At 53.8% G+C, this 21,188-nt stretch overlaps 1 protein-coding gene across 1 annotated transcript in view; it reads right to left on the bottom strand.

Annotated features, from left to right (window-relative positions):
- LRIG1 (leucine rich repeats and immunoglobulin like domains 1) overlaps window positions 1–21,188 on the bottom strand; it is a 120,327-nt gene that overhangs the window by 23,176 nt on the left and 75,963 nt on the right. The window contains exons 4-9 of the mRNA XM_032648473.1: window positions 16,854–16,991; window positions 14,443–14,586; window positions 12,803–12,946; window positions 9,866–10,009; window positions 6,828–6,971; window positions 4,319–4,399 (exon numbers count right to left, since the gene is read on the bottom strand). Coding sequence (XP_032504364.1) covers window positions 4,319–4,399; window positions 6,828–6,971; window positions 9,866–10,009; window positions 12,803–12,946; window positions 14,443–14,586; window positions 16,854–16,991 — 795 coding nt within the window. The remainder of the gene's footprint in view (window positions 1–4,318; window positions 4,400–6,827; window positions 6,972–9,865; window positions 10,010–12,802; window positions 12,947–14,442; window positions 14,587–16,853; window positions 16,992–21,188) is intronic.

Raw genomic sequence — 21,188 nt, 5'->3', positions numbered from 1 at the left:
CGGCTCAGCCCCTCACCAGGAGGGGGGATTCCTTGTCTAGAACCCACCGAGAACCAGCGGAAAGATCTCGACTAAAGGCCAGATCTACCTTCAGACCTTCGTTAAGACGGGACCCACAAGGGAAAACAGCAAGCACACAGCCCTCCCTGAAAAGAGGAAGAAAGAAATGCGAGCCTTGCCGAAAACCAAAGACGGCAGGGCGGCCTGGCACTGCTGCCACACGGGCCCCGGGCTTCCACCCAAGTGCCAAAGGCTCCTGGGGCCGGCACGGCAAGGACCAGGAGGCTGCCTCCAGGAGATGGGATCAACACACACGGAGGACCCAGCCCTCGCCAGGGGGACTCGGGAGGCAGCTGGACCACAGGGCTGCCGCACCCCAAGTGCGTCAGGATGGGTGCCCCCCCCCAGGTCCTCTGCTGATGCAGCCCCCCTGGCAACTCTGGGCTCGGCCCTCAGACAAAGCAGCTCTGTGCCCCTGCCTCCGGAGGGTAAAGGAGCACAACGGCAGAGAGCCCTTTGCCTTTCTCCCCTCTCTGGGAGGCAGTCTGCATGGATGTGAGAACAACCTCACCCAGAAAGCGTTTCCACAACTGCACCACAGAGCAAGTTCCAGCCAGCACCAGCCCGCAGGGCACCAAAGCCCGGTGCTACTGAGAGCACTGCCAACCTCTCACTCACTCAGATGCCCCAGGCCGAGCCACTGCGGGCTCCAGGTCCCAGTGAACGTTATGACTGTTAGTGAAATCTTCCGTAAACGAGATCCAGGAAAAAAAGCTGTGCTTTATATCATCCATTAAATATTAGTCACGTTGGCCTCTCCTACAGGGGGCAGGCCGCTACTCCTAACGGCGACAGTACCAATAAAACAAACTCTCAAAGGCTCGATTGATTCAGGAGCTCGTCATCCTGCTGCTGGATTACAGTAGGTCCTCACATTCCCCAGCAGGCGTCTGTGGGTGGGGGCGGGGCTCGGCTAGCAGACCGTGGTTCCAGTGACAGGCCGCTGTGTGCAGACGGGAGAGCTGGGCTGTGGGCAAGGCGATGTCCCCGTGCCTCTGTGCCACGTGGCTGCTGGGCAGCGGAGACGTGGCGCACCTGATCGATGGCTCCCCAGAAGGCAGAGCCGGCCCCACGTCCCCCGTGCCAGCGACCTGGAGCAGACGGCGACCCTAAGGATCACTTATCACACCCTCTCCCCCATCCCCGCCAACCCAGCCAAGGGTCTTGCGGCTCTTGCCGCCTTCACCCCAGGAAGGCTGAAGCAGCTACTGCTGTGTCACTCGGCCCCCTGCCTCCAGGAATGCCCTGGAGAGAGCTGGAACCACGGGGGGCGGCACCCACCTCCTCTTCGTCCACAAGTGACCGAACCCTCCCCTCTGCGGCTGACCTGTGCTCCAGAAACCCTGCCTCCCCTCCTCACTGCGCTATAAGCTCAGCAGGCCCCCAGCAGGTGTTCCAAAAGCATTCTGGAAGGAGGGGCGTCGGGTGGGTGAGTGTAATAAACGCCCTGCCAGGAAGCTCCGGATTGAGGAACCATCCCAAATGGCTGTGTTCAGCAGCTGGAAAAATGAAGGGCAGGGCAGGCTTCACAGACGGAAGCCCTTTATGGCTCCGCTGCTCACTTGTTCCTTTCCTGGAAGACGTTTTAGTTTCTGGCTGCCCTCGGGCACGGCAGGGAGAACCCCGGGTCCTCAACTAAGAGAGTGCAGGCCAGCCAGCGTGTCCACCTTCCCTTCTGAGGGAGGTCTCTGACCTCCGCCCCTCAGCTGCTTCCACCGCCGAGCCCACCAGCGGCTCTAGAGGGACAACCCTCCTCCTGGCTGATGTGAGCGCCCCCCCCCCCCCCCCACATTTCTCATGGGTCCGACAGACTCACCACCAGGCCGCTTCAACAGGGCCTCTCGGTGGCACAGCCACGCCGCGGAGCGTCCGCGCATTGCTCTGGAGAGACCAGCACGGGTTCCTCCCCGCTTCATTCAACAAACGTTGACTCAACACCGTTAGCAGTTAGGAAGGCGGCTCCAGGCTGCACACAGACTGGTTTATGTGGAACCAGAAGCCCAGCGTCCCCAAGGGCCAGGCACACCTCATGAGGCAGGAAGAGCCTCCATGGCCCACTCACAGTGCTTTGTAACCGGAGCTGTACACCCGGATCACAGGAAAGCACGGGCCTTCCTTTTCCCCTCTTAATGCGGAAGATTTCACACACCCGCGTAGGCAGACGGGAGGGTGTCGTGAGCCCCACGTGCCCTCCACACAGCTACGACCGTCACCTGATGGTGCCAGTCCTGTTTCGTCTCTGCCCACTCCTCACTCCCAACCCGGGCTGGACCACTGGGAATATCTATCACATAGTTTTCTTTTTTTATCCAAGAAGAGGATTCTTTTTTTTTTTTTTTTAATCTTTTGCAACACGACCCCAACACCATGGCACCTAAGTAAATGACCGCATATATTTAATCATATTAAGGAACCACTGTCACTGTCCCGATTTCCCCCAGTTGTGTGCATCTCCCCGTTTTTTTTGGAAAAGGATACAAGAGCCTCCAGGCCCAAGATCCTGATCAGTGGGGCTGCGTGGGAGGAGACTGGACACTATTTTACAGTGTCACCGTGAACCCACTGCTTCCAAACACCCACGTCAAGCGGCTCAGTGCAAGCAAGGGTTGCCTTCTTGGGACTTTACACAGGACTGTTACCCCAGTCCAGTGGGTCAAACGCTGGACTGTTACCCTAGTCCAGTAGGAGAACATGCTGGGGAACAGACAGCAGGTGATTAGGAAGGCGGCTCTAGGCTATGGACAGCGAACGGCTTTTGCAGAACCGGAAGCCCTAGTGCTCTCAAAGGTCACCGCCCCCAGCTGGCAGGGAAGAGCCTCCTGGAAGCCGTGACACCCAAGAACCGGCTCCAGGTTCCACCGCCGGGACAGGCCCCGCAGAGAAGGCTTGTGTTGAATGGCTGCTCAGGCGCCCAGCGCCCCGGCTCCACCATCCCCGCAGCCGCATCCCCAGCTTGAGGCTCCTCTGGTCAACGAGAGGCCTCTGTCCCACCCCGTCGTGCTGTCCTGGCTCTTCCCAAGCCTGCTGGGTAAAGGGTCCAGGAGGTGGGGGAGAAAGGAGCATTCTTCTAGGGGAGAAAAAGAAGGCCGACAGGCACTCGTGACCTACCATCAGAACGCAGGAGCCTCAAGAAGAGAACGAATCGTCAGACAGCCAAAACGGCTGACGCGTACAACTCCCAGACTAGCAAACGCGTGAAAAACCCCACTTTTCAAAACAAATTAGAAACGTTAACTCTGCAGAAAGACCCTCCCACCACAGGCTTTCCCGGAGCCTCGCCCTCCACTGCTGCTTTCAAAATATTTACTTTATCCTCGTGCTCTGCTCGGCTCGCCGTCACCACAACAGGCTGGGGGAGACGGAGTGGGGGCCGTCTTCTGTCTTGTCCTCCTCCAATCCCTCCCCCACAGCAGCTAGTGAACAGTGATAACAGCTCCCACCCCCATGCCTATATGTTCCTTGGGAGGCATCTGTAGAGTGCTGGCGAGATGCAGAAAGAGGGTAGGACTAGGGGAGGCACAAGGCTTCGGGGCCACACAGGTGAGTCCCAGGCCTGCCGCCCACCGGCTGTGTGATCTTGGGCAAAATCCCTTCCCCTGTGTTTCCTCATCTGCAGTAGAAAGGAGGCGTAACACGGCCTGGCCTCCTGAGACAGACGTCACACACACACACGCACGCACCCACGCGCGCACACATATACACACACGCGCACACACATATACACACACGCGCACACACACGCCTCGCAAATTCTAGGAGCTTAGAAGAACAAACCCCAAACACCAGAAACCTTGAATAAAAAACACCTACTGTATGGTAATGATCGTTTCCATTTACGATTATGATTGACAACAAAAAAGACTGCCCGAAAACTCAAAACCATCAAGAGTTACTTGGCTTTAGACGTTTAGAATTTCTAGAAATTCAGTAAGAGGGCAAGACTCCTTTGAGCAAAGAACAACAAAAAAGTTGGCTGTTTTCACATCAGTCAAGAATTGAATGGGAGAAAAGACCCAACGGGCCTCCAAACACCAGCCCTCTAGCCCCAAAGAAACCAACACCCAGGGCAGCGATGAGGCGGCGGGTCAGGGAGAAGGTGGGATGCCTTCTGTCCCCCCTATTCAGACTTTCCTTCCCAAACAAAAGAAGATAAATGTGCCAACGCTCCCAGGGGCGGGCGCAGAACACAGGGTGTAGGGGCCCGTGGAGCCGTCTCCATGCACCAGCCCCACGGATCTTCCGACGCCCAGATACTCACAGCTTGCTGAGGCTGTCAAGCCCTGTGAAAGCACCACTGGTGTCCTCGATTGTCCCCGAAATCTCGTTGTGGTCCAGGTCCCTGGGGAGGAGACAGACAGAAAGCTCACCATTCAGTCTGTGGCAGGAAGAGAGACTCACACCCATTCTGCCACCTTGAAGAAGCTCGAAACATCTCGGTGTGTTCTAGGTGCCCAAACGGAACATCCAGTGAAGTTAGAGGTGTGGGCTTCCCTGGTGGCGCAGTGGTTAAGAATCCACCTGCCTATACAGGGGACACGGGTTTGAGCCCTGGTCCGGGAAGATCCCACATGGTGCGGAGCAACTAAGCCCGTGCACCACAACTAGTGAGCCTGCGCTCTAGAGCCCGCAAGCCACAACTACTGAGACTACGTGCCACAACTACTGAAGCCTGCACGCCTAGAGCCCGTGCTCCACAACAAAAGAAGCCACCACAATGAGAAGACCGCGCACCGCCACAAAGAGTAGCCCCTGCTCGCCCCAACTAGAGAAAGCCCATGTGCAGCAATGAAGACCCAACACAGCCAAAAATAATAAAAATAAATTAATTAATTAAAAAAAAAGATTAGGGGCATGACCACTCAGCCACCCTGCCGTGAGAACTGGCTTTCTCAGCCTCGCAACACAGCTGACGGAGGCCTTGGACTGGCAGCTCCCCAGCTGCATGTGCTGCTCCCCAGTGGGCACATGCCAGGCCCCAGCGGAAAGCCTGCTTTGGATTCTGCCCCCAAAGAGCGGACTTCTGTCCACTGCTCTGAGAATGAGTCCGAAAGGTTCCCTAAGGTTCCCACCTGCTTTCACCCCAGCCAGGGTCCCTTTCCCGGACTTAACCGAGAAACTGCAGAAGGCACATGGAGGAAAGGATGGGGAAGAAAGAGGCCGCGGCACAGGGCCCTCCCTAGTGGGTTTGGCGCCCAGAGCCCGTCTCCCCCCAGGGCCTGCACAGGTGCTGACTCCCAGCCAGGGACGACATCTGGGTGCTGAGTCAGACTGGTGACCCAATTGCCAAGTCCAGAGGACCAGGCCAACTTTTCGGCCCAGTCTCCGCCAACAACGCAAATCACAAGGCCAATGACTCAGCTTCCTCCCCCAGCTTCCAAGGGCAGGTCACCCCAGCGGGCAACACACCCCACCTGGCAACCAGGCCCCCGTGCTGCCCTGGGCTGGCCCGCTCCAACTTTCCACGAGCTCCGCCACACCTTCGCCTCCTGAGCCTCAGCAGACGCGGGCCAGGACCAGAAAGGATGCTGCTCTCGGCTCCCGTGAGCGCCAGCGGGGAGGGGAGCTCGTACCTTGGAGAGAAATGCTCATTCTGACCTTTACTTTACAAGCGGAAGCTCAGAGCCGAGATCCTGAGGCTGGAAGGGCCTCCTCCTTTCATCAGGTTCCTCCCATTATCTTGGTCCTGAAACACCCGGGACCCGGGGCTGCTGCTCTGTATGCCTGTCTCCCTGCTCCAAGCCCGGTTGCCAAAGTTTTTTCTCACTTCTCTGGCCTCCTCAGTCTGAACGTCCCGGCCTTGTCATTCAGCACTGCCATGGCTCCGAGGCTGACCTCGGCTTGAGCAGCCTGGCGTCCGGGCTCTTTCTCACTCCTCCACGACGGCCTGGCACGAAAGCCTTCTCTGCCGCCTCTGCCAAGCGCAAGTGCAAAGGCCTTCCTCCCCGTCATGCTGGAATAGGCCGCTCTTTCTGCAGGGGGCACAGCTGGGAGGGAGGCCTCAGACCCCACGGCCACTGCCTGTTGAAATCCAGATGCCGCTCCCACCGTCCCCAACCCCCGCTTTATGGCTTCTTGTTCTGTTGCCTGGAAGTTCTCGAAAGCCCAGAAAAGCCCAGAAAATTTTAAGTCCCAGAAAAGCACCCTGCAGCGACTCCCGGCAACTCCCTCCACCTCACGGGGAACTTCGAGTGAAATGACATGATCATCTCCATTGTGTTAAATGACCCTAAAAAGGCTCCGGGAGAGACACGGGGTTCCCTCATCACCTCTTCTGGAAACGGGCGTCCTGGAGGCAGGCTATATGCTGAAGAAGTTGAGACGCTAGCCCAAGACACGAGCCCCAGGACTGCCCTGTGGCTCAGATAGAGATACTCAGGACTGAAACATGGAAGTCGCAGCGGGAAGGCTCAGGATGGGAAAGACGGCCCCAAGGCTGCTGACCTGCGGGCGGCAGCGCGCAGCCTGGGGAACCTTTCCCACTGCCGGACCCCACGTCCCGCCAAGCGCACTGCAGGAACCAGTGCGTGGTGATGACAGTTTTCTTTGAGTCGTCATCCCTCTAGGCACCACCCCGGGGGGGAACGAGGGACACTTTTCTGCTCAACTAGCTCTTTTTCGATTTATTACATGAAACTTTGAGAGTCTGGCACACATCGCAGGTCAGCTTTGGATCTAATTCTGACTCAAGACCAATGAGAAGGGAATGCAGTGAAGCAGCCGGTGTGCTCTCTTCTGCTCTCCCACCAGCCCAACGGGGAAAGACGTACAAGACACGCAGGCTTTTGAGTCCCCGGAAGGCGCCCTCCGCAATGTGACTGATGGAATTGTGGCTGAGGCGCAGGACGCTCAAGCTACTCAGGTCAGCCAGGCTCTCCGCGTCCAGCCGGGTCAGGTTATTGAAGGACAGAATCCTGAGGAAGGGGAGTGGAAAGCAAACATCACAATCAGGTTGCACGGCACTGCCCTCCCTCTCTTATCCCGAACGTAGAGCCACGGTCGGCCAGTCACCTGGGTCCCAGTGGGAAGGGATACGCCCACAAGGATCCCAAGGGCAAAATGGTCTCACGGCTAGAAACCCACCAGGGCTTGATACCCATACATTTTGACTCCTGGAAGGAGGGCTGTAAACTGTGAGCACTACACAGCACAGGGTCACACAACAAAGAAGCACAAGGCTCCAAGCCCTGCATGCACCTGGTGTCCACGGCTGGTCCTGATTCAGGCCATGACAGATCTCTCACGGCTGTGGCCTGAGACTCTGGACAGGACGCCAGCGGGTTCTCATAGTGAGCAAGGGAGCCGGACAGCCTCCCAGCATCGGCCAGCAGAGGGCACCACCAGCCACTGCCTGGAACAAGCCTTCCTCACTGAACTGCAGGCCTCACCTGGGCAGCACCCCGGGGACCAGAGTCTCCCATCCGGGCTACCTCGCCCTCACCCAAGCCAGCCTCTTAGCATGATCCCCCTACCGTAAGTAAGGAACACACCTCCAAATCACACACCTTCCCTGAGCATCAGAATCAATCTTTCTTTCCTCCCAGCACAGTCCCTGCGTCTCTGACATAGCCCTGGGTTGGTTACTTAGCATATTAGTCATCTATCCTCAAAAAATGGAATCTCTGGGCTGGGGCAGGAGGAAGGAAAATAAATTCGGAGAAGATTAGCAAGTTTTTAAAGGTAGCAGGGAGTGACAGTTTTTGTCTCCTGGAAAAATAAGTCATGGTGCCTGTCAGTTGCAGAGACCTGGCAGGAGATCAAAATTACATCCTCACCTGCAATTAAAGAATTTAGTTTAAAGGAGGGGCGGGATACACACGTGGAAAGCAACTCTAAATCTGGCTCCAAGGTTACCTGGGTGTCAGGCAAAATGCTAGGCTGGTCAGGGGACACTCCCGTGACCTTCTCTGCCCCTTTGGAAGGGCACAGAAAGCAGCCGGAGGGGGCACAGGGAGGGTGCCCCTCTCCGCTGCCTCAGCACCAGGGTGCACACACCCTCTGCGATTCAGAGCCTGTGCAAGTACGGCCCCCCCGGGGGCTGAGAAGACCTCTCCCGCTTCCCTGTGGCTCCCAGGCCTGGACAGCGGAAAACCATGGGTCCTGGGAGTTCCCTAGCGGGGTCAGGGCCTGAGGGAAGAGTCTTTCAGAAGGCATCCCATTCCACATGAGAATACCGTGCAGGTGCACTGCCTGGAAGGGTCAGGAAGCTAAACCCAAAGGGTTAACACACACACACACACACACACACACACACACACACACACACACACAATCCAAGGAAAGCCAGCCACAGGAAAGAGGTGGGACTATTGATTTCTGCATTAGGTAATGATGGACTCACTGAAATATAAACTCCAGGTCAGAGTGGGGTGGGTGGGGGGGAAGAAGGAGGGGAGCTGGTGGAGGGGAAGAACGTGGACAAATAGATAAAAACACTAGCTGCAAGACCCAGCAGTAGGTTTAAACATCCCCTTAAGTTTGCCTGCTGAGGGCAAGAGACAGACAAGAAAGACAGGCTTGGGGTTGGCACTTGTAATGATTCACCCCAGTGGGTGAGTCTTTCCCTACAGTCAAGCCTAGAAAAAAGAAAACCCACCCAAACTGCCTTAAAAAAAAAAAATAAAGAAACATACTGGACTACACCAGAATTGAACAACCTTGAACATATTGAGATGAAAACCATGTTGAGGAGCTACTTTTTTTCCTCCAAAAACCCCAATCTTCTAGACGTGGGATTAAAACAAAGGGACATGACTGTGTCCACCAAGTCCCAGGAAATGCTGCTTTCATGATCAATGACCCGCCAGGACACGGCAGGATAGCCCAGGCCCCAGCCCCCCCCCCCCCCCCCACCCAGGAGAGAGCCTGTCACTGCGGGTGTCAGGGACCCTGGGTGCCAGCTCAGGGGTTCCGAGTCCCAGCCTGGAGCCCCGTGGGGGAAATCTCTTTACGTGAAGTATAAGCACACATTCCCGTCTGCACGGGAGCCTCGCCACCAGGCCAAGGGACCCAAAGCTGGGGAGGGGAAGGAGCCAGGTGCCTGGGCCACTTGTCAGGGGAAGGACGACAGAAACCACATGACAGAAACTACATGCACGTAGAAATTCTCCCACTGTCAGTGTGTCGCCGTCCCTTGGGTTCACTGTCCTTTCCGTGTTTGAGCCCCAATACAGGCACACCTCGTTTTAGTGCGCTTTGCTATGTTGCGCTTTGTAGATATTGCTTTTTTTTTTTTTTTTAACCAAATTGAAGGTTTTGGCAACCCTGTGTAGTAAGATGATGGACGGCATTTTCTAGCAATGACGTATTTTTTAATTAAGATCTGTACATCATTTTTTAAGACATAATGCTGCTACACACTTAACAGGCCACAGTATAGCATAAAGATACTTTTCTATGCACTGGGAAGCCAAAAAGTGTGCGACTTGCTTTACTGAGGTGGTCTGGAACCGAACATGCAGTGTCGCCGAGGCCCGCCCGGAGCCCCTCTCGTGAGAGAAGCACGTGTTACGTGGTGGAGCCATTCGTAGACAGAGGCTCTCAGAACAGCCACCCTTCGACAGCAGCCCCTGCTAATGTGAAGTGGGGCAGAGTGGAGATGAGCTGGGCCCCAGTGGCTGCAATCCGCGGGGCTTCGGGGTCCCGTTCCGGGCCTGCCTGCTGGGGGCTCTTTCCTCCCTCCGCAACAGGCCCCCGAACTCCCAAGCCCGCCGTGCCGTGGGATGCGCGGCCCAGAGTTCCCCGGGCTCTGGAGGAGCCACCTCCGGGCCGTGTCCACAAAGCACCTGCGGAGCCAGGAGACACTCACAGCTCATGCAGCTTCTGGCAGAAGCTCCAGCCGTCACGGTGGATCCGGGAGATGGAGTTGTTGCCAAGGTGGAGCTGGTGCAGGGCCGTGAGGCCGTAGAGTGAGCCGCTGTTCACCTCCGCCAGGCTGTTGTACTCCAGGTGCCTGCAATGACGGCCACGTGCGCGGGTTGAGCGTGGACCCCCGGGGGCTCATGCACCCACCCAACCCACGGTGAAGGAGCGGCTCCCCGGCATCACCCAGGATCCGACAGCACTGCTGGAGAGATTGGTGAGGGGGGTGTGTGCACCTACATGTGTGTGTGCACACCTGTCTGGGGGGCAGGAGAAGACACTCAAAGCAACGCAGATGGCGGTGAGGACCCAGGCCGACTGAGAGAGCTCAGAGGCCAAGGGGAAGCTCCTAGAAGCAACCTTATCAGCCGAGTACAAGCGAACCAGCACACACACGGGCAGAGGAGCTCCAAGCAGAAGGCAAAGCCCACTCCAGGAAGAGAAAGAAGAGAGATGAGGAGGAAGCTCTCCTCACGATCCCCATCTTGCAGATGAGAAGACTGAGGCTGGGGGAAGCTAGGGGACCTGCCTAACACTCATTCCCAGCTCAGCCAGAATTCAAACCCGGGCCTCGCTAACCAAGCCTGGGCTCTGGATCACTGCGCCAAGAAACGCGGTTTGAGCTCTGGGGTCAAACTACTGGGATTTAATTCTCAATTCTGCCACCTGGCTGGTTGAAGGAGCCTGAACAACCATAAAGCGGAGCCACCCAAGAAGTAGCGACTCCATAGGGCTGTGCTGAGAAGGAAGAGAACGCAGGTCAGCGACTCGGCATCGGGCTGAGAACTGAGCTCCTGCTAAATTACGTAAGGACGTTACTGCCATCCTGCTTCTCGACGCCGCACAGCCCGGCCACAGACAACCCCGCCCCACGGGACTGGCCTCTTGAACAGAAGCTACTCCTTCAAATGCTGCTCCACGTTCAGTATTACAAGGGCTTCAGGCAACCAGGTTTCACTTTTATCCATCGTCCTTTTTCTGCCTCTGCTCAAAAGGTTAGCCCTTAATTTATAAATAACCTCTAAGGCAGCTCTTTCTTCACCCCCCAATTGGTATGAATTTGTTCACCGTAAAACCCAAATGTCATGTGCTAGGGACTCCATGTTCTTCTGAGAATTCTGACTCCCGGCCCTCCCAGCTCACGACCACCTGGGTTCCAAAGTCCAAAATGACAGTTTTAAGAATGTCAAGGAGAAGCGTGCTCGAATATGTAAAAACAGAGGCAGAGCCACACAAAGGTGAACAACGAAGAGAGGGAGAAGAAAACAGCAGTGTTAAGGATGTCATTTTACGAAGTGTGTGTGTGTGTGTGTGTGTGTGTGTGTGTGTGCGCGTGGTATGTGTGTGTGTGACGGTGTGCAAATCGAGAGATGCTCCCGATAATGAGGACGGCTCAGAGGGTTGATGGAACTGGACCTGGAGTTTTTGTTTTTTGTATCAGTTGCAAAGATAACTGATAAAAGGCATAAACGGAGTGATGAAACTTGTAGAGACTGGAAGGGCAGGGGGGTGTCCTCAGCAAGCTAAATCGTTGACCATAAAGCAAGAAATCTCACGGTGACACATCAAGATAGTGGTATAAGTGTATTAACTTGGAAGCTACCACTACAAATAGAAAACCCCAAAAAGAGAATGATTGGAAGTGACTGCTCGCCTCATGGGGGTGGAACTGGGGGAAAGAGAGAACGGCACCTGGGGCTGGTGGGGGGCAACAACTACTTTTCTTTACAATTTGATTTTGCTCAACTACGAGTAAACGTTTCTTTTGATTAAAAATAAATAAATGTAAATGTTGAAAAGCTGAAGCTTGGTAACTGCCTCGTCTGCCCTTCTCCGGATGCTTTTCCATCCCTCCACAGGCAGGCAAGCCCCGTGATTGTCCACATCTGGCTGAAGCGAGCGCTCCCTCGATAAAAGTGGAACATCTGCAGCGAGTGGCTTGATTAGTTCACAGAACATAAATGAATCTCTCAGGATGAACTATACATTTTTGGCCCACCTGCACATCAAGAAAGACGGTCAAACCCAAAGTGAGGAGAGAGGGAACTTCCTGCGGCGTGCGGGAGACAGGAGAGGATGTGGGAAGGGAGCCCACTGTCCGCCAAGGCGGCAGGGTGGGGGTCTAATAGGGAAGAACAAATCTGACTCCACGTCAGATGCCTCTTTTACTTTAACCTTCGCCTTCTATTGCTTTTGCTTCCAGTTAAGAATCTTGCCTGTAGCGTGAAATATACAGGGTAGCCCATTTCCAAGGCTCTGACCTTTAAAGGTGTTAACACTTTTCTGTTCACATAGAGATAAAAAGTTGCAGAACAGCGACTAACATTTGTCCGGTTGGAGGTTTACAGGAACATCGGGACCTGACCTACACCGTCAGCTGCAAGGACAAAGGATTCCTACACCAAGAAGTCTGCAACAACCAGCCACGCCCCTGCCTCACCTGGCCTTTAAAAATGCTTTGCTGAAACCCTCTGGGGAGTTCGGGGTTTTGGGGGCACGAGCCATCCGTCTCCTTGCAGGGCCCCGCAATAAACCTTTCTCTGCTCCAAACTCCGACGTTTTGGTATTGTTTGGCCTCACTGTGCGTCGGGCAGGTGCACTTGTGCTGGGTTAACAAGGGGAGGGGAAACGGGGAGGGGAAGCAGCCCCAGCAAAACAGCCCCTCTTCCAACCTCATGAACCAACTCGCTTCACTGAATCCAATGAAACTCCCCCCAAGAGATTTTCTTAACCTGCAAGAAAAACACCCTGAGGTTTGGCGAAGTCCCCAGAGACACTGAGTGGCGCCCAGCTGAAGTCCCAAAGGGCAGGGGCTGGGTCCGGCCGAGGTCCTAAGTGGTCCCTCAGCGCCTGCAAGAATCCCCGGCGCCTGGCCCGCACTCACAGAGCCTGCATCCTGGCCAGACCCCAGAAGGCGCCGTCCGTCAGCCTGCTGATGTTGTTTCGCTGGAGCCTCAGCACCTCCAAACTGTCGAGCCCTTGGAACGTCAGGCCCTCGATGAGCCGAATCCGATTCCGATTGAGGTCCCTAAAGAGACGAAGCCAGCGGTTCAGAGCGTCCCCCACCCACGGCCCCGCCTACGACCATCGCCACGCGGTCCCCAGAGACAATCCCGGGAAGCCGAGACGTACCACGGACGTGCACGCCCACGTGCATGCAGACGCTGACGGGCCATTGCTAACTGGTGAAAGGGGGGCCCAGAGCTCTCAGAAGCCAGTCCCACCGCACCCCCGAATGAGCAAGTGCTCCCATTTCTTCCCCAAGCACCCATGACCCCGGAGTGAGAAGGGGCTATGACTCAGGAGGTGAACGTCTTAGGTGAGCTGTCTCTTAACTCAGCAGCAGAGACCCACACCAGATGCCTCAACCCAGGAAAAATCTAACCAACGGGTGTCAAACGGCAACGACATTTCCCACCGAGGCACTACTCAGGTCTCTACTGATGGAGAGAAGTGACTGCCCTCAGGGGCGGGCATCTGGGCGCACTGCGAAGCGTGCACACGGGCTTCCAACCCCCGTGTGCTGAAGCCTCACTGAGCCAAAAGATCTCAGGAATCTGGGTGAACTGGCTCCATCGGTAACACTCAAGGAAGGGAGAGCACAGCCTGACCAGAAAGCCCCTGGATTTCCCCAAATACTTCTGCAGTGTCTCATGACCCACATACGGCCCTGAGCATCCAGAGAGCTTCTCCAGCATCGGAGAGGGCATGGCCGGGCCCCGCCGCCCAGGTGTATCGGAGCGGCGGGAGGGAGCAGGGCGGGGCACACCCCGTCTTGCCGCCAAACCTGGCCGGGAACACTTGTGTTGTTCTGCTTAAACCAAACATCGATTATCAGCTTGTTTTCCTGAGGTAGCACTCTTCTGATACAAAAAAACGACACCGGCGAACAAAACAACCAGGGGACGAACAGTCCATCCGGTTCTGGTAAATAGAGGTTCTCTTGACTCCAAACCCTGGGCCATTCTAGGAGGGCACTCAGCCATGCTGGTCAGAAAAGTAAACAATTACACCCTTGCATTTAAACAAAAGTCAATTAACTACCTTATGAGATTAAGGAGATGAAGACGGTGACCCATCTCCTGCTTCCTACCTCTGGCTACACTGACTTCCTCTCAAACTGCCCGAGCAGTGCCGGACTCTGTAATGTCCACAGTACAGATTATCCGGGTGCCTTAAAAAAACACAAAAACCTCGGAGATACATAAGGAACCCCACGCCCACAGTCTAAGCATTAGCCAGGATCAGCTAGGCAGCAGGATTCCTCACTGCATTTTGGAAAGTGCCAATGAGGACAGGCATGTACATCCTCGGTGGATCTTTCCTCGGCAGCCTGGGGCAGCCCGCAGGCACCAGACCCAGCTTCTAATTTGCGTTTATTAGGCTCTGCATCCACGGTAGTTGATGCACAGCCTGACCGAGGGGCAGCGGGGAAGGGGGTGCATTTGGATCGAGGTCCTGGCGGAGATTTGGCCTCCGTGAAGTGTGGCTAAGCTTAATTAAAGTGCAGGTCTCTGTACTCACAGTTGTGTCAGCCGGGGTAACTTGAATGCTTTCACAGGAAGCTGGGTGATCCTGTTTTTGCTCAGCCGAAGCGTTAGCAGCGACCGTGACAGACCGTCAAATGCTCCCGACTCCAGGGTGCTGATCCGGTTGCTCGCCAGGTTGCTGGAATGATTCATGAGAGAAAATGCGGTGGTCAGTGGGAGGCCTTCCTCATTCTGTTACCGACACCAGACCTGCCCGAGTTAGGAAAATGAGCTAAAACACACCCAGAAGCACGGGTTTCCAACGAGACATCTGTCGTCCCGAGGCTGCAAAGCTCACCTCTACTCCCAGACTCGGGTGTCAGGATCATCCTTGTCAGGCTCGACAGAAGCCCTGTTTGAGCCCAGAGCTCGCTCTGCTCGTGGCTGGAGGGGTTTACCCCAGGAGGGTGGGAGGGAAGTCAGTTACCTCCACCCCAGCTGGGCCGCTGCAGGAGTCCCTCGCACCCACTACCTAAGAGTTAGGGTTCAAGGTCGGTGAGGAGAGCCTTAGGCAGCAGAAAGTCCACTGCGAAGCAAGGTCGGAGTGGATGTCATAATTTGGAGCAACAGCCTTTAATTTTGAAGTGGGTCTCGTTGTATGACGTGTAAATGCGCATAAACCAATTCATTTAAATAATTTTAAATGTGTCAGAGAAACATTCTAGTTAGAGAGATCTGCATGAGTGGTTACCAGTGGGGAGAGGGGAGGGGAGAGGGGCGAGACAGAGGTAGCGGATTAAGAGGTACAAACTACTAGGTATAAAATAAATAAGCTGCAAGGATATATTGTACATCACAGAATATACCCAATAGTTTATAACAACTATAAATGGACTATAACCTATAAAAATTCTGAATCACTAGGCTGTACACCTGAAACTTACATAATACTATAAAATCAACTGTATCTCAATGAAAAAAAAAATTGTTTTCAGGGGTCTGCATGGAATCCCTTTAAAAAACAAGCAATAGTTACATGGGATGTCCACCTACAGGATTACATGTGCAAGGGGCACCTCCCCTCAAAACGCAATGCACGGGGCAGCTAAGGTCTATGCGTTCTGTTGTATGTAAATTACATCAAGGAAGGGGAAAAAGGGAGAGAAAAGGGGGTAGCAATTTGGTCTTTCCTATGAGAAGTTATCCCCAACACTTTTCCTTCTACCTTCCCTAGACCAATGGTGCTTTTTGTGGCTTAAGCAAAAGAGAAAAAGGACCAGAGAGCATTTCCTACATTGGAGAACGGAATGGAAGAAGGCATTCTTCGTCTCCATCAGGCAGCGGCCCAGGACGGGGCACATGAGGATTCTGTGCGAACGGAGCTGGCCTGCTTGTTCTCAACACTCCAGATTAAAGAAGAAGAGTCTGTGCGATGAAGATATACCGGCCAGCATGGGCCGAAGTACAACATCCCCTGCTTTTAGGCAGAGAGAGAGAAGGTCACGGCCATGCAGTTTAGCAGCGGTGGTTTCTCTGTCCCAAACAAGTCAGTGCCAGGCGGCAGCCGGACACCTTTCAAAAGCCCTCACTGAGGGCTGAGCACTGCCACATCGGCCGAAGGATTAGCCAAGCAAGGCCTCCTTTTTCCAACTCTGGTGTTTTGACGCAGCCTAAGAAAGAAACCGCTCCTCTCCTCGGGGATCTCAAAAAATCTGTGTGCCTGGCCTTGGCCTCTGAGCACACGGGTCACAACGACCCCTAAAACCAGCCTCACGAACAACCCTCCGAAGCGCTCACTAATAATGCAGGGGATGGGGACTCACCTGTCACCTGAACGTGCCTTTTTAGCCTGAGTTTTCAGTTTCTTCCCCAAAGCAACATTTTCCTACCAATAAGTGGTGGGTTAAACAGGCTTTGACTGTTTTTCTTCTGTCTGCCAACTGGCGGGGTGTGAGATGGGGCAGTAGGATGGGCGGAAGAGAAACAGACCGACCGAGACGGTCAAGAGAACTCAGAGGATGCACGAGCACTGGCTGGCTGAGCCTCTACAGAGAGGTTTCGCTCCGATGTCACTCATCTAACTACCCCCAAACCTTTGTTCTAAGCTTTCGTGGGAGGCAGCCCAGTGAAGGAGAAAGCAAACAGCTTTTGTGGTCAACACGGCCACGTACTTCAGGCCTAGAGTCTGCTCTTAAATGGTCAGTCTGTTAGGCTACTTAACATCTCCCCGCCTCAGGCTTCCTCAGCCACCTCGACAGCCAGAATAACGCTGCTGTACTTGGAGATGATCTATGAACGGGCTAACAGAGGACTACAGACCTGGGTCTCCTGCCCCCTGCCCTGCTGCGGGAAGACAAGGGAGGTGTGTGCCCATCCCACCGACTCAGCTGGGCCACGCTGGAGGAGAGGAGGGAACGTCCACCTGCGTCCAGACCTGGGGGCTGCCGGCAGACCCAAGGCACTTACAGCTCCTTTATGGGCAGCCCGTGCGGGAAGCAGGTGCTCCGGATCTCTGTGATGTTGTTGGAGCTTAGATCCAGCACTTCCAAGGAAACGTAAGCCTTCAGCTGACTCCCTGCCACGCTGCGGATCCTATTGTGTTGCCTAAGACACACAAAGGAAGGTGAGTCCAGCATGTCATTTTGCAAAGAAGCTATTTTCCTTCACACTTCTTCCAGACATTTTTTTCCCTAGCTGCTTTGCAATTTCAGAAAATTACAAACGCTATGACACTCCCTTTTTATTTTATTATGATTTGGCCGCGTCGGGTCTTGGTTGTGGCACGGTTAAACGACATCTCCCATCCCTCTTTCCATCAAGTTCTTACCCGCAGACTGGGAGCTAGACAGAATGTCAAATTCTTTGTCTGTGACAAGTTTGTCTGCCCAAGTTCTAAGCCAGGCTACTCTCCCCAAGGACAGGAACACAGGGGTGATATTTCGGACGTGTGGAGAGCCGCCTGGCATGAACAGCACTCAGATCTTACTGGTACACCTTCCCACAAAGGATGTGCCCAGGGCAACCAGCCAGCTTCTGATGTGGCTCGCATCTAGAATCTTCAGAACCTAGTCCAACCCCATCACTTACAAGAACGCAGGCACCAGAGCCCAGAGTTCAGATTAATCCAACTGAACGCATCATCACATACCTCACATTTTACCAACACCTGCCATGTACCAGGCGGGGCGACAGGCACAAGGGATGAAAAAAAGATTGCAAAATCCTGACAGCCTAATAAGGGACACGGGAACTCAGTGCTGGGTCTAGCCGGAATCGAATCCCCTGCACCTCCAACTCCGCACTCTTGATAGCTCTGTTCCTCAGTTTCCTCATCTGGAAGATGGGGCCACACCCTTTACTTCAAGGATATGGATGAGCCCACCTGAACCACACTGCTGTGTCTCGCAGATGTTCACATAAGTGTTCAGTGTTTATCTCCCTCCGAGACTTACTTGTCCTTTAACCCTCTTTCTAAAAAATCCCGCAGTCTAACCCGCCAACCGGTATCTATTAATCAGGAGAAATTCGCCAGATGCTAACCAAGGCTGGAGGGAGCAGGTGGACCCCATGTGGGTTTCGCTCTGCCTGGCAGATTCAAACCACCGCGGCCCCGATCCCAATACTCAGATATTTCAGAATCTGTGGAGTGGTAGCGCTGGGCCTCTGGGCTCCAGCCTTTCACTCAGGCCAGTTTCTGAGTAAACAGTATCGGGGTCTCCAGCCAATCAAAGCATTCTTGAACACGATACAAGTGAGCCAGGCGTCGCTAACCAAGTGGCATCTCTCTTAAACAAACACTTGACCAAATCGTTTCCAACAGGCATAAACAAGGCCCTCTTTCCCAGAAGCTCTGGGGCTTCTCGCCGACGCCTTTGTTTTCTTCCCCTCTCTCCCAGGCCCTGAACCCAAAAATCCATTTACAAGGGTACAGCTCCTTTACACACAGCAAAGTCACGCCAGAATGAGAGGCCCCTTTTCCCTCCATGTGCCCCACCCCCAAAACTACTTCCTTTGAGTTCTTTATTAAGTTCTTAATAAAGATAGTCTCTTCAGTTTTCTGACTCCAAGAGAAGAAGAATAAAAGAATAGAAAAGAAGACCTTTATTATGTAAAGTATGGGAAAAAAGAACAAGAAATAAAGGGAGTAGAGCTGAGCCTCATCCAGAAACTCTGAATGCAGTACCAGGGAGCTGGGAAAAGAAGGTCTGAGGAAAGAAGGGAAGGGGCGCCGCTGGCCCCAAGTCACACAAAGAGGGACCATACACAGTCCAAGGGACCACGGGACAGCTGCGAGCCCCCGCCCACTTCTCCCACTGTCCCTCCACCCCGTCCTCTCCTCTGGCTCTTTCATCTTACACCTTCCTTCTTTTTTCTCGTCTGTGTATTTATGCACTGAATCAAACATGTTCTGGGCCCCCGCTCTGTGCCAGGCCCAGGCTGGAGGAAGGATGCTGTGATGAAGACGGGTCTCTTTCATACACTGGAAACAGGTCCCTGTTGAGCAGAAGAGGCAGCCATGGAGATGAGAAACAACGGCGCGTGGGAGCGAGGACGGATGAGACCTGCCGGGAGGGAGGGCGGAGCTGGGGAGGATTCTGCCGGAAGAGGCTGTCGGGGCCAGCTCCAGAGGGTGGGATGTGCGTGCTGGCAGGAGACGGGCCGGGCAGAGGCAGGGGGACCACATCAGGCAAGCCCTTGCAGATGCCCTGAGGAGTAGGGCATCCGTGTCCCAGGGGACCAGGTGAGAGGTGGCGGCAACAGAGAGACAGACACAAGAGAAGAAGAAGAGAGGGGTCCACAGGACCTGGAGATGACAGATGGCCGTGCAGAGAATGGTGATCCTAAATTTTCTAGTTCAGAAATGCTAAGGTAACCAGGCGACTGGCTACACCTTCCATCCTTGCCCTTACGGCCTATTCTCAAGCCAGCAGCCGTAGAGATGCTGTCAGGGCGTCTCACAGAATGGGAGAAAACATCTGCAAATCACCTATCTGACGAGGAGTGAATAGCTATAAGACACAGGAACTACAACTCAACAGCAACAACACGAAAAATCCAAAGGACTCAATCAAAAAATGTGCAAAGGGCTTGAATAGACATTTCTTCAAAGAAGATAAATGGCAAACGAGCATGTGAAAAGACGCTCGACTTCACTAAGCGTTAGGGAAATGCAATGAGATAGCACCTCACGCCCGCAGCATGGCTACTATGAAAAAAACAACAACTCCGGAATGGTATGTGGGCCAGAGGATGTGGAGAAACTGGAATCCTGGCGCAGCTGCTGAAGAAAACGGTGCGGTAGTTCTTCGAAAAATTAGGTACAGAATTATCAGCGTGTGACCCAGCAATCTACTTCTGGGTGCTCATCCAAAAGAAATGAAAGCGGATCTCAAAGAGTTATTTGTACACCCATGTTTATGGCAGCATTACTCACAGTAGCCAAAAGGTGAAGCAACCCGATGGATGGATGGATGGATGGATGGATGGATGGACGGACGGACGGACCAACATGACAGGTGTACACATACAAAGCACTATCATTCAGCCTTAGAAAGGGAGTTCTGACACACGCTATTAACACGGATGAATCTTGAGGACACTGCGTTAAATGAAAATACCCTATGACTCCACTTCCATGAGTACCTAGAGTAGTCAAATTCATTGAGACAGAACGTAGAGCGGTGGATGCCAGGGGCTGGGGGGAGGGGGAGCGGGGAGTTGTTTAATAAGTTTGGAGTTTTCATTTTCCAAGATGGAGAAAGCTCTGGAAATTGATTACACAACACGAGCGTACTTAACACTACCAAACTGTATACTTAAAAAATGGTTAAGATGGTAAATTTCATGTAATGTGTACTTTACTACAATTTAAAAACAAAACAAAGCAAAAATCAGCCAGTTCACAGGACTTGTTTGCCTAAAACTCAAATGACGGCTTTCCTGTCTCACTCAGGACGAAGTCCTTACGATAGCCTCCGAGGCCCGTGTGGTCTGCCGCGCACTTGCCTTGCTGCTTCACTTCCTACTCTTCCGCCTTGTACTCTGCCCCACACACTGGCCCTCAGACACGGCAGGCAGACTCCTGACTCACGACCTTTGCACTTGCCTTTCCCATTGCTTGGAATGAATGCTCTTCCCCCAGAGATCCACAGGTCCCATGCCCTTACTTCCTTTCCATCTTTTTTCACATGTCACCTTCTCAATGAGGGGTCCCTGGCCACAGTCTCTAAAACTACAAGCCTCCCTCCCCCCACCATTTCCCCCTCCTCCCTCCCCCACACCACTCTCACACTTTCCACTCTCTTGCCTGCTTTATTGCTCTCAGTATTTTTTAATTATCATCTGATACATCCAGTATTTTGCTTATTTCTACCTTAACATCTTCTCTCCCACCAGGATGTGGCTCCATGAAGGCAGAGATGTTTGTTTGTTTTGACCACTACTGTGCCTCCAACCACTGGAATAGGGTGAGGCACATAGTAGGTCCTCAATAAATAACTGTTAAAGGAATCACAAAGAATACAGGTTGAATTCAGAAAGGCTTAGACACAGATTTGGGACTCATCTACATTTAAGTAGAAGAAAACCCAGGCAAGCAGATGAGTGTAATCAGGAAACATGAAGGAAAGAGTTTGCCAACTGCCCCGTGGCAGCACTGCTCAGAGACAAATGACCCAGCCCACAGTGGCTTCGGAGCTTCTTGGGGCTCAAAGAGTGCACATCATCTTCTCCCCCCAGGTCTGGTCTCTCTGCTCTAGACTCTAGACCAGCACTCCGATCAAACTCTTCCTGAATTCCTCC

This window comes from Phocoena sinus, chromosome 11 (genome assembly GCF_008692025.1).
Source record: "Phocoena sinus isolate mPhoSin1 chromosome 11, mPhoSin1.pri, whole genome shotgun sequence".
Classification (NCBI taxonomy): domain Eukaryota; kingdom Metazoa; phylum Chordata; class Mammalia; order Artiodactyla; family Phocoenidae; genus Phocoena; species Phocoena sinus.
The sequence above is the reverse complement of the archived record's forward strand: the minus strand, read 5'-3'. Positions and strand labels throughout refer to the sequence as shown.